We start from the raw sequence: 16,350 nt of genomic DNA on the forward strand, positions 1-16,350 counted from the left end.
TTTATTGAAACCAATCAACATCATGATATAATCTTATAGCTGTGAATTCCAACAGAAAATAAAAGCATGTGAAAAGAAGGTCAAGCCCTAATGTTGTGTGAACAGGATACATTTTTAGAATAAGCATTGGTATAATGTCATATACTTTGTTAGTTTTGTAGGCCTTTGCCCTTGTACATGTCATGTCTTAAGCATATGATGGAATATAATCCATTAATTATGTGCTAGGGCTTCTTACCAGTGCATACCATATTAAATCTTGGTTGTTGTTTTAGGACATTATATTTGAATTTAAGGATAATCCAGCTTATGTGAATAAAAATGCAAGACAGTGTTAACTCTAATACAAAATTGTCACCATCAGTATATCAAATCAAGGAAGCATGTGTCTTGCATTATTACAGTCTATATGTTCATGTGACCAATGGCTATCACTCGTTTATTTTTCCACATTTTGAATTGATAAAACCTACACTGAGTTTTGTTATTTGATGAAGGAGCAAAGAATTTAGTCAAAAAAACCAAACAAAAAACCCAGTAATTATAATAAAAAATTATCAAATCCAAGAAAAAGGTTCAAATAAATTATATGAATCACATTAAAACTACATGTTTGACAGTAATAATTATTAAAACTTATACTTCCTTGTCATCAGAGACCATGATCAAGATTAAGGTATTACTGTGCTAGGTTTGTACAAGAACATCTGAAAAATATAGTCATTGTCCCTATTAGCTAGACAACAGTGACATGAATGGTGTAGAGAGAAATAATCTCAAATGTGTGTGTAATATATATATATATATATATATATATAAAACATTTAGGCCAACTGTTCCAGCTAACCTTCAAGCTATCATTATTTGTATGATTTTTATGTGTGTTCTAGGAGAAACAGAGCAACAGAGATTTGTTTTGTTAAGTGTTGAGCATAGATAGTTGTGGGCTCAGTAACAGTGTTGCATTTCTTAAAATTAACCTTAAAATAAAGCAGGTCTTGAATGAAATTGAAGCTTCTTAATAATATCATGGTCTATCAAAATAAGCTATGGCAAATAAAGACTACTTTCAAGTATCAGAGGGGTAGCCGTGTTAATCTGAATCTGCAAAAGCGACGAGGAGTCCTGTGGCACCTTATAGACTAACTGAAGACTACTTTGTAGATTTTCAGTATATAAAAGATTTTTTTCAGAAGAAATGCATTAAAATAACAAATGATTATACAGTAAATACGAATGACTTCAAACCTTTAGCAAGTTCAGACATATAAATAACCCACATCACAGCTATTCTGAAGAGAAAACATTTACATATGGACAGTCGACTGTCTTATAGCTTTTTAATAGCACTAAAGTCAATGGGCTTTTTTCCTGTTTGATCTTGAAAGCTGGGTTTTGTATTAATTCATTAATAAACTGGATGTGTGATCCTTTCTTTGCTTATATAAAAGTTTAACAGTTCAGAACACATAGCATGCATTTTTGCAGTTAAGTATTCATCTTTAGTTTATTTTCAATTTTAAATCATTCTACCTTGATACATTTTGCAGTTTAAGTACCTTTCTCAAAAAGCATGTGCAAAATTTTACATCCATATAGCTGGATTTCTTCGTTGTTTGGAAAGGTTCGCAGAGCATCAAACACTAACAAAAATACATCTGTGTCTTCATCCAAGAGCAGAATTGTAATTATATCTATGCAGCAGAAAAGAAATGAAGACAGGATTACATTCTGTACTAAGCTACATTGATCATTTCTACCTGAAGCATAGTAGTTGATTGATCTTTAAAAGTGTTCATTTTATACTTCACTATGATGGGTCAAATCCATGTACTGCTACTTCAAATAAGGATTTCCTAGACCTCCCTGCTGGTACTAGGTCCAATCCTTCAGTTCCTATGCAGACAAAATTCCCAATGGAACCATTCCTTGTATAAGGACTCAAGCATCAGGCCAATTGCTAGTATTATAATATTAAACATATTTATGGCAATTTCTATATGTCTTGAACCCATAGTTATTTTAAACTAACAAGGGTTCTTTAAGTCTATTAATTGATAGACCTTGTCTATTGGTAATAATGTCTATTAAATAGGCAATAAAATTAAACAATTTATCAGAAGGCTAGGGTTTCAACCACCTGGCAAAACTACACTCAACCACTCAGCTATGGCAAGTAATTTTTCTGATGGATGAGTAAAACATCATTAGGTTCTTTCATGATAATCATTATCATAGAAAGGTGTATGTTCTTTGGACTACAGGCAGTCCCCGGGTTACATGGATCCGACTTACATCGGATCCCTACTTACAAACGGGGTGAGGCAACCCCGCACTAGCTGCTTCCCCCCAGCAGACTAAGGAGACGCGAAGCTAGCGCCCCCCTCCAGCAGACCAGGGAGACGCGGAGCGGCTTTTCTCAGCAGACACCTCAGCTTGAGAATAAAGGACTGAGGGAAGTGAGGTGTGGGAGAATAAAACTGAGCTCTGGAGTAATGTTTGGCTAGAGTTTCCCCTACAATACGTACCAGTTCTGACTTACATACAAATTCAACTTAAGAACAAACCTACAGTCCCTATCTTGTACGTAACCCAGGGACTGCCTGTAATGAATTTATGACAATTTTTCAACATTGTGTTAATGAACAGTGTGATTTATTAAGTGCACTATTTCAGCTGCAGCTATTCTGTTCTATTTAGAATCAATATAAAGAGAATTTATAGTTCTATAGCTCGTCATTTCCCCAGCCAGGCAGTTTTAACTAACTGTAAAATTATAATTAAAGTATACATTATACATAAATAAAGAATAATGTTTTTTTGTGACAGAAAATACAGTTTCCAATGCATTTACTGATGTAAGACAATAAAAATGCAGTGATAAGGGTAAAGTTTAATAAATCAATTATTTTAATGCATCACTGGAAGGAATGGTATGAATAAGAAATAACTTATGATGGATTGACTAGTTGATAGCTTACGAGAATTGTGATGTATGATACTGGGGGAAAACTGCTAGCAGTAGTCATTAATTAATGGCCGTATTTTGCCATCGTTATGTACTTATACATGAGAGAGAGAGAGAGAGAGAGAGAGTGTGTGTGCATGCACACGCGCGTGCACACGCAAGAACTCCTAAATGGTAGGACCACCAAATTTGGTATGCAGCTTCCTCTTATCACACCTCCCAGTTCCCTGCTCTGACTCCTGCATCCCCCTACCCTGAGCCCCCTCACATTTCCCAACCCCCTGCCCGGATTCCTCCATCCCGGGTCCCCGCCCTGACTCCTGCACCCTCCATACCTGCAGCCCCTTCCCTGAAGGATTTAGGCAATGCCAGGTAAATCTTCTAATTGTTCATACTGAGTAGTACCTTGGTCTGTAAATTGAACATGATCTAAAACTTGTTAAACTCAATGGAATGACTCCAACTGACACCAAAAGGTTTTGGATCAAGCCCATAGTCCTTACTACAGTGGAACTTCTAATTTATGAACTAACTGGGGATTGAGGAATCCATACAATAAAAGGTTCATCTCAAAATTACAGCAAGTACAGTGCCTAAGTGGCAGTATGATGCATTGCATTCCTTTCTCGTTCTTCAAAACAAAAGTTATTTCCAATGCAGTGAATAAATGAGACTGAAGAGATGTTGATTTGTTCTTCATCAATACCATTTTCCTTACGGGATTTTTTTTTTTAAATCAGGAAAAATGGTTCCTATAAATGTCTGCAGGATAGATATTCATAAAATTGAGGTTCTACTCTACTTGCACAATAAGCTATTATTCCGTCTGATGAGCAGTAAGAGTGGCAGACCCTTGGGGATACCCATTAATTTCAGTTGCTGTTCAAAGAATTCAGCATTTCACAGAAAGCACTCAGCGCAAGATCAAGTCTTTAAAGTGTAGAATGATGGAATTTACAGTGTCAGAGAAACTGATTATTTCAGAAATATTAGCTATTACAAAAGGAAGACTGTCAGAATCAGTTAAACTTGCCCTTCCTGTTAGTAAGAAAAATTACTTACCTACTCAGCATGCATAATGCTGATGGCTCTGAACAAAAATTCTTAGAAGCAAAAAGGAAATGCTATATTCTCCACTGACTTGCAGCCAGTGGAGATATATACATCTGTGCAAAGTAGGTGCAAAATACTGTCATTACAATTTTGTACTATTCATTCCTACTTTGCACTAAGGCAGGGGTGTCCAAACTTTTTTCAAAGAGGGCCAGATTTTATGAAGTGAACATGCGTGAGGGCCGACCATTTTGCCTGACATTCTTTGAACCATTAAAATTAAACGCAAATTAACTATTTTATGCAAAGTTTATTGCAAACGGCATACTTTTCATTCCATCACATGGATGACAAATCTAAACAGGTGTTAAATCACTCTGCCTTTCATATCTGAAGGCCAGATGAAAAAAAAATCCAGGAAGCTGAAATATATGTCAGGAACATTGTAAAGTACATTACATATTATTGGTAATAAAGGTTGTCTGTCAACTTTTAAGTTAAAAAAATATGAACAGGAACATAACACCAAGTATACATGTTGTGTCCAAATATATTTATAACTGATTTAGACCAACTGACATTAACTGAGATTTTACAATGTATTCATCTCAATACATATGGATTCGCTGGGGGCCATAAAAGATAGATATTGCCAAATTACCTGGGGGGCCGTATTAAACCGGAACACGGGCCGCAATTGGCCTGCGGGCCGGACTTTGGACATGCCTGCACTAAGGTAAACTACTACAGTAGGTGCAGGGCAGAGAAGAATTGGATTATTCACCACATTGGACCTATTTTCTATTATACATTTAAAATATTCTACCAATTGGAAAGTAAAATGCATAATACCTGAAGAGAGTAGAAGATTTAGTGCCTTGAGTCCTGTTACCACAAGGTTTCTGTTTGCATTGTGAACAGTAAGCAGTTTAAGAATATGCCTAAAATGGAAAAAAAGTGTTAAGACTAATCGAATGTTAGTTCTAAATATACCAAATACTGAGATACAGCAAGCACTTGAAGAAATAGACTCTTTTTAACCTAGGAAAAGCTTTTTAAAGCCATTTTTAGCTCCAACTCAAAGAAATTTTATATCATTCTGTCAGTGTGTCTCTTAAGCCAGCAATGACCTTAACCAGGTGTGATATTTTATTTATATGTATGAGACTTTGTTTTTTTAAAAAAAAGATGTGCAGTCTCAATAAAGAAAAAAAAAGATGTAACAATAGACAATAATATAACAAAATTAGATAGAAAGACTCTTGTCTTATAATCCCTTAGGCTATTTGTAGACTATGGGGAAGATTCGAAAGAGGATCTTCCAATCTCACTTTTGAAAGCAGAGCTTTCGAAAGTTAAAGTAGTTTAGATGAGGCTTTTTTGGTGAACTCCTCTCCCTCTTTGTCAAAAAGCCATTTTTCCCCTTGAAAAATGAAGTTTATGCAGCTTTTTGACAAGAGGGGGGAGTTTGCCGAAAAAGCCGCATCTAAACTACTTTCACTTTTGAAAGCGAGATAGGAAGAAGATATGCGAATTCCCGCAGAATTTGCATATCCTCTTTCGAATCTTCTCCATAGTCTAGACAAGCCCTTACTGCTGAGGAACAACTGCTGCCATTAGATACACATGCATAATTCCCACTGAAGTCAATGGGGATGCATATGCAAGAGAGCAGAATTTGACCCTACTGGAGTAAAATGACGAAAAAAGGGATGGTAGAGCTCTCTCTCTCTCTCTTCTCCCCACCCCCCGTGGGATGATTGGTTCGTCTCTTGCCCTGACTCCCTGCCCCAGATGCTGTTCGGGGACCAGCAAAATTGCCTGGCAGCCCAGCCCGGGCAGATTCCACCTCCTGAAAGGCTGTGGCCAGAGTTAAGTGGGAAGGACCCTTGGGAGGCGGAATCTGCCCAGGTCAGGCTGCCAGGAGGCTTTGCTGGTTCCCCAACAGCATCTGGGACAGGGAGTGATTCTAAACAGAGACCAGGCACAACTTCTGATCAGCCTGCTGCAGTAAATGAGGCTGCAGCAGTACCACCACCACTGCTTGCAGGGGAGACCTAGAGGTAGAGGTTCTAGGGCAGCTGGACCTGAGGATGATGGGGGACCTTTGTTGCAGCCAGAAGGCCTGAGGTGCCGCACGGAAACAAACCCATACGGGAAGTGGCACAGGGCCTGGTGGCCGATGGGAGGTGCTGGCTGCATGCCGGGTTGGCCCTGACAGTCCCCTGCTCCAGGGAAGCAACCACTGTGCCATGTTCCCTTCTTGTGGTTGACTGTGGTGCAAGACCACGTGCATGGGGTGGACTGAGCTTTGGCTCACTGCCCTGGGACAAGGGCCGAAAGGCCATGCTCCTCACAGGTGGTGGCTGCTTCCGCTGGTGAGAAGCCCAGGGCGCAGCCCACTCATGCTGGGAACGGAGGTAGGCTCCACACCCCACATCCCTGGCTGCCCGTCGTTCCACCCTCCGCCACACCCTGAGTGGCTGCACCAGCACCAAGTCATCCCAGTGGAAGCCACTGCTGCAGTCCGGCAACCCTGAGGCATCATAAAGGGGAGGCCTAGCAGCATTTGAGGCAGCTGCCAACCCAACTAAGGGAGGCAGCTGCCAACCCGAGTAAGGGGGGCACCTACCTCTGCATGGTGGCACCTGGAAACCCTCCTCACTGCATGGCCCCCCCAGCCCTCTTTCCATCCTCCATGTGTGTCCTCCACCCCTCTCCTGCCCCTCACAGACTCTAATCCCTCCTTCTCCACCTGGCATTGAAAAGGAACCCCGCTTTCTGCTCCTCCCTCCAGCCTCTTTCTCTGCCCCCTTTCCATTTCTTCTGCACACAGACATTCCCCTTTTCTGCTTCACAGCACCCCAGCAATGCCACCTTTTCTGACCCTTCTCTCCAGGCAGCTGTCTAGAGCCCACTGTCACAGCACCTTGAGCAGCCCGACCCCCAACAGAAATTCCTGCATATAGGCCTTGTGCCATTTCTTTGATGATTAGGTTGCCTGTTCGTGGCAGGGAGCAGGGTGAGTGTAGGGAGGGAGGAAAGAGGATAAGGGTGTATGTAGGGATGGGTGGAGGTGACAGGGATATAGGAATTGATGCAGGGGGATAGGCAGTGTGGGGGAGCAGAGGGCGAAGGATTAGGAAAGGATGGGGGTATAGGAATATGAAGGAAGGAGGTGGGGGTAGACAGTGTGAGGTGGGGAGGGGGAGAGGTTAGGGAGGATGGATGGGTGTAGACATGAAGGCAGGGAATGGGGGTGTAGGAATGGAGGACAGAGGTGGGGCTAGAGATGGAACGAGGGGAGTGGGAGCGCCATGGACTATTTTATTGTAGGGTGGGGCATATGGTGGGGGATTGTAGGGCACAAACAGGTGGGATGAGCTGAGAGAACAGAGGGGCCCATCCACAGGTGTGGTGGGTGGAAATGGAGATGAGTGCTATTGACTTGGGGCCATGGAAAGCATAGATGGGCTCAGTGCAAGATTAACAGGCTATCTGGCCATGAAAGCAGCCAGCGAGAGGAGGGCAGTACACATAAAAGGTATTATACTAAGGAAGACAATAGACCACATACTGTGAGCTTACTGGCAGAGCAACTGGGGAAAAGCAACATATTTTCCTCACAAATTTGAGTTCCTTCACAACTGGTCCACCTAGGAGAAAGAAGTTCACCACTCCGCATTGAACAAGTGGTCCTAGGGATGTAAGCAAGTACTCGACTACTCACTCCCCACCTTGCTGCCTCTGTATGAGATGTGGGGGGAGGGACCAGGAGCTGGTGCTGGAGGCCGGGGGGGGAGGGGGGCGAAAATCAGTGGGAGGAAAGGGAGCAGAGGCTGCTGAAAAGCTGCTCCAGCAGCAACTCCTGTCTGCAGTCAGCTCCTACCCGCCACGAACCAGCTCCTACCCGCCACGAACTCAGTACTCTCTCAGTACTCACACAGATCTTTAGATTCCCCTGAGGTAAGGCATACCAGCATGGAGGACCAAGGCCTGTGCACAGCTTACTGGTCTTCCCTCTGCTTCATAGCATAGTGCAACCCACAGAGACTTCTTGACACATTTCCCCCTGGATATTGCAGGGTCTCAAAGGAATATGCTGGGGAGATTATCTGAACCCCCGCTCTTCCTGCCCCTTTCTCCAGAGTCCTGCTCGAGACCTCAGAACTGCAGAGTGTCACTCTGGGGACAATTCAAATGGACCTGAGAAGTAGCAGTGGTGGCCAGCTCTGGGTCCCAGTGAATCTCAGTGGATTCCCAGTGGGTCCCAGTGAATCTCTGGTCCCGGGGCAACCGCCGCCATCAGCAGGCCTATCATTTATAACCCTCAATGCCACAGAGTAAAGTAATATGTAGTAGTGTTATTTATAAAGTGAATTTTCTATATTACCTACGTTTTATATCAGTGACACACATTTAAAAACAACTATCACATACATTGTATTTGTGTACCAGTTTGCAGTACAATTGAGACACTGTCTTGACAGGTCAGAAAATCAATAAAAATAAGGCTCCCTGTAGGCTCCAGGTGTCCATTGCACAACCTATGGATATAGAAATTTAGGTTTGGATAAAGTGCAGTAGGACATTCTTAACAGGAAATCAAGCTTCAGGTAAAGATAGTCTTGATATTCATGAGAAACTATATCATTTTGCACCTTCACTATTATTAATACATCTCTTCTGTAAGGCTTAAGGAGCAGCAAAGACTTATACAGGTCCTCTATGCTGGGGCAGAGACCTGGGGCAAATTCTTAGTTGGGCAGAATGCTGGGAGGGAGTTAGAGAGGAAAGGAAAAAAGGAAAATATTCCCCTCCAAACTTATAGAGTAGCTCCCCAGACTCCTCAGAGGATACTTCAACCCAGTGCCTGAAGTACCATAATACCTAGCACCCCGGGTGGGAGGGAAGAAACCAATCCTTTGGCCCAATTTCTCCCATGCACATGTCCCACAGCCTGCATGCAAGGACAATCCAGAATAGGCCCATGTATTTCAGGAGGCTGCACAGAGTCATAATCGCAACTGCCTCCTTTTCACAGCAGACCCTCACTAGCTCTGGGAATTAAGTTTGCCTCTGTGTGTGTACCTGACATTTTAAAGCAGGTGAACTGTGCAAACAAGAAGTCTCAGCTCTGAAGTACCTACATTCTGAAGATATGAGCTGGTTCAGTATAATGCCACCCAAAACAAACAGACAATGGAGCCTGGCTATTAAGATCAAAAGATTGAGTAATGCACAGAGAAATTCACCATACATCCTCCCATCTCAAAAGTAACTGAAAGCAAAGAGGTGAAATACTTGAACCTCATTTACTGTATAACCTAATATCAAATATTATAAAAGCTCTGGCAGAACATTTGTGAGCATTTAGTAACATCCCAGATATGGCGAGAGAGAGAGAGAGAATTTCCTTATTTTTTTTTAAAGAGTTATTATATAAATTACTTATCAATCAAGATGTGAAAAGTTACTTCATTTGCTGCACTGTCTTTTTTAATAGTTTGTATACCTCGGTTGAGCCAAAAAGTGTTTTGAACCAATTATAATCATGTATTTGTTTCATACTTTAGCAGGTACTAGACCTTATAACAGATCAGGACCCATAGTGCTAGGTGCTGTACAAAAACAGAGTAAAAAGAGTCCCTACCCAAGCTCACTTCAATCTATGTCAAATTTTCTAACTTCAAATTTCTGTTTTCCAAACACACACAAAGGTGCATCATCTTAAAGTGCAAATGAAGTATATATAAATTGTGTTTTCATCTCTCTCCTACTTGCCAGGCAGCTGATCCAATGTAGCAGTACTATGGTAAATACCAAACACTTCTAGAAAGAGCTCTAAACAACAAGGGTATGTCTACACTACCACCCTAGTCCAAACTAGGGTGGTAATATAGGCAACCGGAGTTGCAAATGAAGCCCGGGATTTGAATTTCCCAGGCTTCATTTGCATCTCGCCGGGCGCCGCCATTTTTAAATGTCCACTAGTGATCTTCACAGTTACATATTTGACTGTAATTTGATAGAGTCCAAATTAGTGGACTAGACATAACCACAGATGAGGAACGAGGGATGTTAAATTCAGGTTATTTTATTCATTGAGTAGTCAATAGAATTTTTATTGACTACTTGATAGGGGAAGGAAGCCCCACTCAGTCCCGGATTGTGCTGGGACCAAACCCTGCTCTGGCTCTGCTATTTAAAATGCAATAGGAGCCAGGGGGCAGGCTGCCCAGCTCCTACTGTCTTTTAAATTGCAGAGCTGCAGTTGGGGTTGCCTGATGAAAGTCCAATTTCCTTATGCACAAGGGACTGAAATAGAGGCAGAAGGGGAGAAGCAAGAAGTTGACTAGTCACTCGACAACCCAATAAGCTTATGCTTATTGGGTAGTCAACTACTTGACTAGTCGCTTACATCCCTAGCTCAGATGCAGTAGTTTGCTAACAATGAACCCAGGGAATGTGGAGGTAATGCTAGTGAGAAGAAAATGTGCAGAACTAGTGAACATCAAAGTATCACCCTTCTAAAATGTTTGCCCCCATACTATCAGAATGGTTCTGAAATACCTTCATTCTTTTGGCTGGCCAAAAGGCCTTTCCATATCCTCTCAAATGAGAGCCTAGTGACGATTCATGCTTTTTATAACTTCCAGGTTTGTAATTGTAAAGCACCATATTTAGGAGTGAAAACATGTAGCAACTCCATCTGTTTCAACACATACTGTCTTAGGCTACCCACTAAACAACATACTTGACACAAACACCGCATGCTGATCACTATATAGGTTTCTTGTATAATCCTGGACCAAGTTAATTTCAAAGAGGTTTTCTATTATGGGAAATGGCAAATCAATGATACAGCAATTTACTTTTTCACCTTTCAATAAATATGTTTATGTAGGTTATTCTTCTTCCTTGCTTTCAGTTTCCATCCATTAAATCCCATTCCAAACATCCTTTCAATCTTTACCTAAGACTTGTGATGGCATCCTAGTGTATTTTTACTCTGAATTACGATGTGATAAAATTGTAGTAACCAAGTTAATCTAGAACAATTACTTAATGTGTTAGAAAACACATTATTTCCAATTTCTTCTTGTAGAAAAGCTCTAGGAGACATTTTGCTTACAATATTTGTTTGTAAAATGTATGCACTTACTGTTGAACACCAAGTACTTCCCAGTCCTTTCCAACATCCTGGGGAACTATGTTACGAAGAGTGGCTGGATACACTTCTATTAATTTACAAAGAAGCAGCCAACCCACCTGGAAAATAAAAGTGTAATTATTTTTCAACTGACGTGTCAAATCTCTTATTTCTGTCCTCTCTGATGAAAAGATATTCTTCTTTAAAACAAACAGTATTTCTTGTTTCCCTTGCATATAGGAAAAAGGAAAATTTTCCTTATATGACACATTTCTTGAACTGAAAACCTAACACCCTAAATAAGACATGATGAACTAACAAAACACAAGGCAAAGGACACACAATATGCAAATTCCTTGATTCTGAAATACCTCTGAGAATAAGATACCCAAGACCTAAATTAAAAAAGGTTCTTTATTTTACCCATTGTTTCTTGGAGAAAAAACACTAAATAAAAAGTTATTAGTTTATTTTGAAAGCTTGCTAGATCTTAGATAGTCAGGCTCATATATTGAAAAAGGCCTGATAATCTAGACAAGAAAGGTATAACTTGATCAAATGGCTGGACTTGAAGCTAGATAAATTCAAACAGAAAAGGGCTAAATTTTAATGGCAAGAGTAATTAATCACTGAAACAATTTACCAAGGTTTACAGTGGATTCACCATCACCTGGTAATTTTAAAATCAAGATTGGATTTTTTGTAAAAGCTATGCTTAAGAATTACTTTGGGGGAAGTTATATAACATATGTTTTACAGAAAGCCATATCAGATTATCACAACAGTCCCTTCTGGCCTTGGAATCTATTCAAAATAAACAGCATTGCATGCCATGTATCAGACCATAGAACCAGGGGATGGTAGAGCCTCCACCAAAATGGGGGCAGTGGCCTCCATCCACTTTGTGGCTGCACTCCTACCTCTTCTCATCCCAAGACCCTGCTTCTGGCCAAACCAGAAGTCAGAGCAGGGCTGGGAAGCCTGGGACCCCTCCTTGTACCCTGGATAGATGGATGCCCAGATGGAGGAACATAGCTCCCCACAACTCCCTGTCTGGGCTCCAGTTGCCAGCCTGGCCAGGAGTGGGGACTCGGGGAGGAAAGAGGACAGGGGGTGGGGCTTCAAGCAAAAATTTCTTTAATTTTTAATATTAGCATAAAGGACAGTTACTGGATTGTGATTCCTGAAGACTGAAGCCCTCCATTAATCCATAGAACAGGAAGGGCAGAGAGAGGAACAATGCAAACATCTCCACTTCTCAACCTCAGCAGCTGAGACTGAGCCAGCCTGCCTTGTGCACTGGTTCCCCAGTCCCTTATTAATGCATAGCTGCAGCAGGGACTGATGCTGGGACCCGGCCCGAGAAGGGACTGAGCCAGCCTGCCTGCACAGCAGCAACCCGTCCCCTAATAATGCAGAGTCGCAGTGGTGTTGATGCTGGGACTCAGCACGAGCCAGAATTGAGTGCTTTCACTGCTATCCCTTATCTATTAATTGTGTAGTCAACAAAACTTTTTTTGGACTACACGATTAACGTTATGTTAACATGCTTCTTAACATCTCTATCTAAGGCACTGTTATCCTTGACTTTTTGGAGGTCAATAACTTACCCTCTGTCCATAGAGAAATTTGTAAGTTCTGTATTGGTTATCCATTTGCGTTGGTAACGGCAATACTAATTGACTAAGAAGTAGAGGTTCACTTGTATGAGTTAATGATACAGCAGCCGCATGAGGAAGTCATTGTGTGGCAAGCTCAGCCAGAAGGAAATATATTAATCAATCCAGACACCGCCCTTACTTCAACTTATTTCAAAACATTGGTCAATTTCACTTTTGTGCTACAAATTAGAAAGAGCTACTGCTCTATTAACCTGTGCAATGAAAAACAGTTGTTTTGGTTACACCTTTACAGCATGCCTACACTAACAGGGGATCTACACACAGCATCTACAGTCCTTGCCACAAACTCAGATTCAAGACTCCCACAAGTGAATCACAATGGATGAAGCAGGGAAGATAGAGTATAGTTAGTGTAGAATATTTTTAAATTTGTTATAGCATTAGGGAATAGAGGAAAGGATGGTTGCAGCACTTCGTGACATTAAGTTTTTGAGTTGCATCTGGCTAAGTCCTTGGTTAAAACAATATTAAAGAGCTATAAAAAGTCTAAAGTAAACTCTCGAAGGCTAAGAAATTCAGATAAGAGGCTGAAACTTCATTTTAAAACCATTTTTAAGAGTACACTAAAAGATATTACCCTTGCATCCTAGCCAAATTGCAGTTCAGGTATAGTTACCACTTTCTTCTTTATCAGGTTTTAAAAATTTCCCATACAGTTGCAGTTTGAAGTACTTTTACTTACTATTCTTGACTTCTGTGCCATTCTGCTATTGCTAAACAACTGATAGGTTCAACCCAATTTAAAAGCAATGGCTATACAAATTTTTTACCTATGTGATAATTGAATAGTGAATTATGAATTAAAGTTTCAGATTCCTCACATTACCTGGTTATCCTCTAATAAAAGATATAATAATAGTGCAAAAAATTACTTTCATTGTTATTATTAATGTAACAACTATACATGACAGGTAAAAATCAAGAATACAATTTACTGCTTACTCTGAATTTGTGTATCTGTTAATGTAGACCATTCCCATTATTTAAAATAGATATGGGGGGAATTACATTTTGCAGCCGAACAAACTGAACTTTTAAAAGGTGAAAAAAATGTAAATCATACATTTATTTTTAGAAAATACAAACCAGTCTTACAGAGATCATATTTCTCCATATATATATATACACAAAAGTTTTTTCTGCTGCATGTGACAGAATTATGTCATCAGGCTCTCTGGAGAGAGGAGGGTTGGTGAGTGTAGTGAGCAGGGCATAGCCTCCTAGATGTCTTTAAACATCTTTTGGGGATAACATGCATTTTATTTTACATGATTGACTGCTAGGAAGGATCTCTGTCTGAAAACAAATGTGAAAATGACATTGGAAAGCACCTGCAATATTTAATATAAAATGAGTCAGCCTTAAATAACAGAGGTAACCAAACAGAATAAACTACAGAACTTTCCCTGCTTTGTTTCTGAAGTTGTCCTGAGCATGACAGTGGGTATAAAAGACAGATGTTACTTCCTTAACACATCCTGCTCCATTTAGAAACAATATTGGATTATCACAATGTTTGTAGTGCATGACATCATATGTGATCTGTGCAATATAGTTCGTATGTAATTTATGAACATACTTTGCTTTATTTTGATTTAGAGCTTAGGAAAAGAGACAAAATTATTCTTTTTAGCAAACAGCTGACAAAAAACTTTAGCCATCCTTTACAATGTAAATACTACATACAGCATTTTTTTTAAAAATCATTAATATTCTAGAGCCGTGGTCCAGGACTGTGGTATACTATATTAGGAACATTAGCAGTGCGTCTAGACTGGCAAGCACTTTTTGCGCAAAAGCATCCTTACTAGACAGGCTTTTGTAGAAATACTTTTAACAGAAAAACTTTTAACGTATAATGTAACAGTAGTAACTATTATAATCTGTTTTCCAACATGTACTTTGATACAGAAGAAATCACAACACAAATAACTGAATTCCACAGATTAATAATACCCCATTTACTATTTTATTTATTTTTAATGCACATCTCTCTTTAACATGGTTATTTACTGGAACACCTGATGGTAACTATACAGAACTGCTGACTTTTGGGCCCTGGAGCTATAGTTTTGTATTTCTCATCTCACAGTAATACTGTCACCCTATGTCATCTCCGCGGTGACAATATGGTCAGCAACAGCATTTTCAAGGAGACTATTCCTGTGCACCACTGTCTAGCGGTCTTCACACCTGCCTGTCTGGCACAAGACGCCCGTGTCTGTTGTTACTAGCTGGCCAGGAGCGGAGACTTGACCGAGCTGGACAGTCCCAAACCTCGAGGAAGTTTCCATGTGGCTCATTAAAAACCAGCGCCAGCCGCCAAGTTGGGCTCTGAATCCAAACTGCCCGCCAAGTTGCGGGGAGCTCGGGGCTGGCTCGCCAAGGGGCGGTGTCAGGCTCTGGGTCTGCCAGCTAGGGGTGAGGGGTTTACCTGCTGCACCGCGGCCACGCGCAAGTGGGAGTCCAACACCAGCAACAAGGGCACGTGGAGGTTCCGGCCAGCGAAGAGCTTGGGGGCTGAGGAGAGAGGAAAGAGCCGGTTACTCGCGGGGCCGAGCCGGGGAGCCGTAGCGGGGCCCGCCCGCCCGGGCAGGAACCTCACCGCGGGGCCGGTGGGCCAAGGCCAGCAAGTCCTCCAGCGTCTGCAGCACGCTCTGCAGCTGCGTCCCCTCCTGCACGTTCGTCAGGCGAACGACCAGTTTCCCCAGGGCGGCTTCCTCCCTCTCCTCCTCCTCCTCCTCCGGCTCCTGCTGCTCCTCCCGGCAGCGGCTTCCACTGGCCATGTCCGAGCCCCGCCTCATCTCAGCGAGTGTGCTGGGAGCGCTCCCCGGCTGCCGCCGCCATGTCGATCCCGCGGGCCGCGGCTCAGCCCCGCCGCCGGAGTCATCGGACTATTTTTAAGCCGCATCCCCGCCCCTTCACCTCAGCGCTGACAACATCTGCGGCGAGTGTCCGCAGGCCCGGCCCAGCTCGAGGGGAAGGGGCCGCAGCGCCGCCCGGTTGCCCGTAGAGGGCGCTCCCGCTACACAGTCTCGCGTTGCAATCCCAGCAGGATTCGGTGGGGAGGGGGCGTTAGGGTAGCATCAACCAATCAGTTACAGCCACTGACAGCCCCGCCCTCCAATCGCATGGGAGCTCTGGAGAGGCCCGCCCCTTCCTGCCTCTCTCGGTCTCATAAGGGGGCGGCGAGCCACGTAGCGCTTCTGACGCGTTCTTGTTGGTCGCGAGGGTGGCTGGCCAAGGCATAGCTAGCTAGCTGTGGTGGCCCCTTTTGGGGCCCTTACGAATGGGGCAAAAGGGTCTCATGGGGTACGAACAGGGGAGTCACTGCGGGTGGCTGGGGTGGGCCCCAGAAGGGGCCTGGCTGAGCAAGAAGGTGCTGTGCTCCAGGCTCGCCATGTGTCTCAGGAAGGGCTACAGTTGATTTTCCAGCTGTCCCCCAGATGGGAGGGTCCCAGGCATGTTAGGCTGCCTCAGAGCCTGGGTTGGGT

The 16,350-nt window shown here is 42.4% G+C and overlaps 1 protein-coding gene across 2 annotated transcripts in view; it reads right to left on the reverse strand.

Moving 5' to 3' along the window:
- Positions 1-15,927, reverse strand: part of LRRK2 (leucine rich repeat kinase 2) — a 121,927-nt gene extending 106,000 nt beyond the window's left edge. For both annotated transcript variants that reach the window (XM_075927384.1, XM_075927389.1), the window contains exons 1-5: positions 15,462-15,927; positions 15,291-15,376; positions 11,187-11,293; positions 4,874-4,962; positions 1,560-1,694 (exon numbers count right to left, since the gene is read on the reverse strand). In XM_075927384.1, the coding sequence (XP_075783499.1) occupies positions 1,560-1,694; positions 4,874-4,962; positions 11,187-11,293; positions 15,291-15,376; positions 15,462-15,660 (616 nt within the window). In that variant the 5' untranslated portion in view covers positions 15,661-15,927. The remainder of the gene's footprint in view (positions 1-1,559; positions 1,695-4,873; positions 4,963-11,186; positions 11,294-15,290; positions 15,377-15,461) is intronic.
- Between the last annotated feature and the right edge of the window lie 423 nt (positions 15,928-16,350).

Source organism: Pelodiscus sinensis, chromosome 1 (assembly GCF_049634645.1).
Source record: "Pelodiscus sinensis isolate JC-2024 chromosome 1, ASM4963464v1, whole genome shotgun sequence".
Classification (NCBI taxonomy): Eukaryota; Metazoa; Chordata; order Testudines; family Trionychidae; genus Pelodiscus; species Pelodiscus sinensis.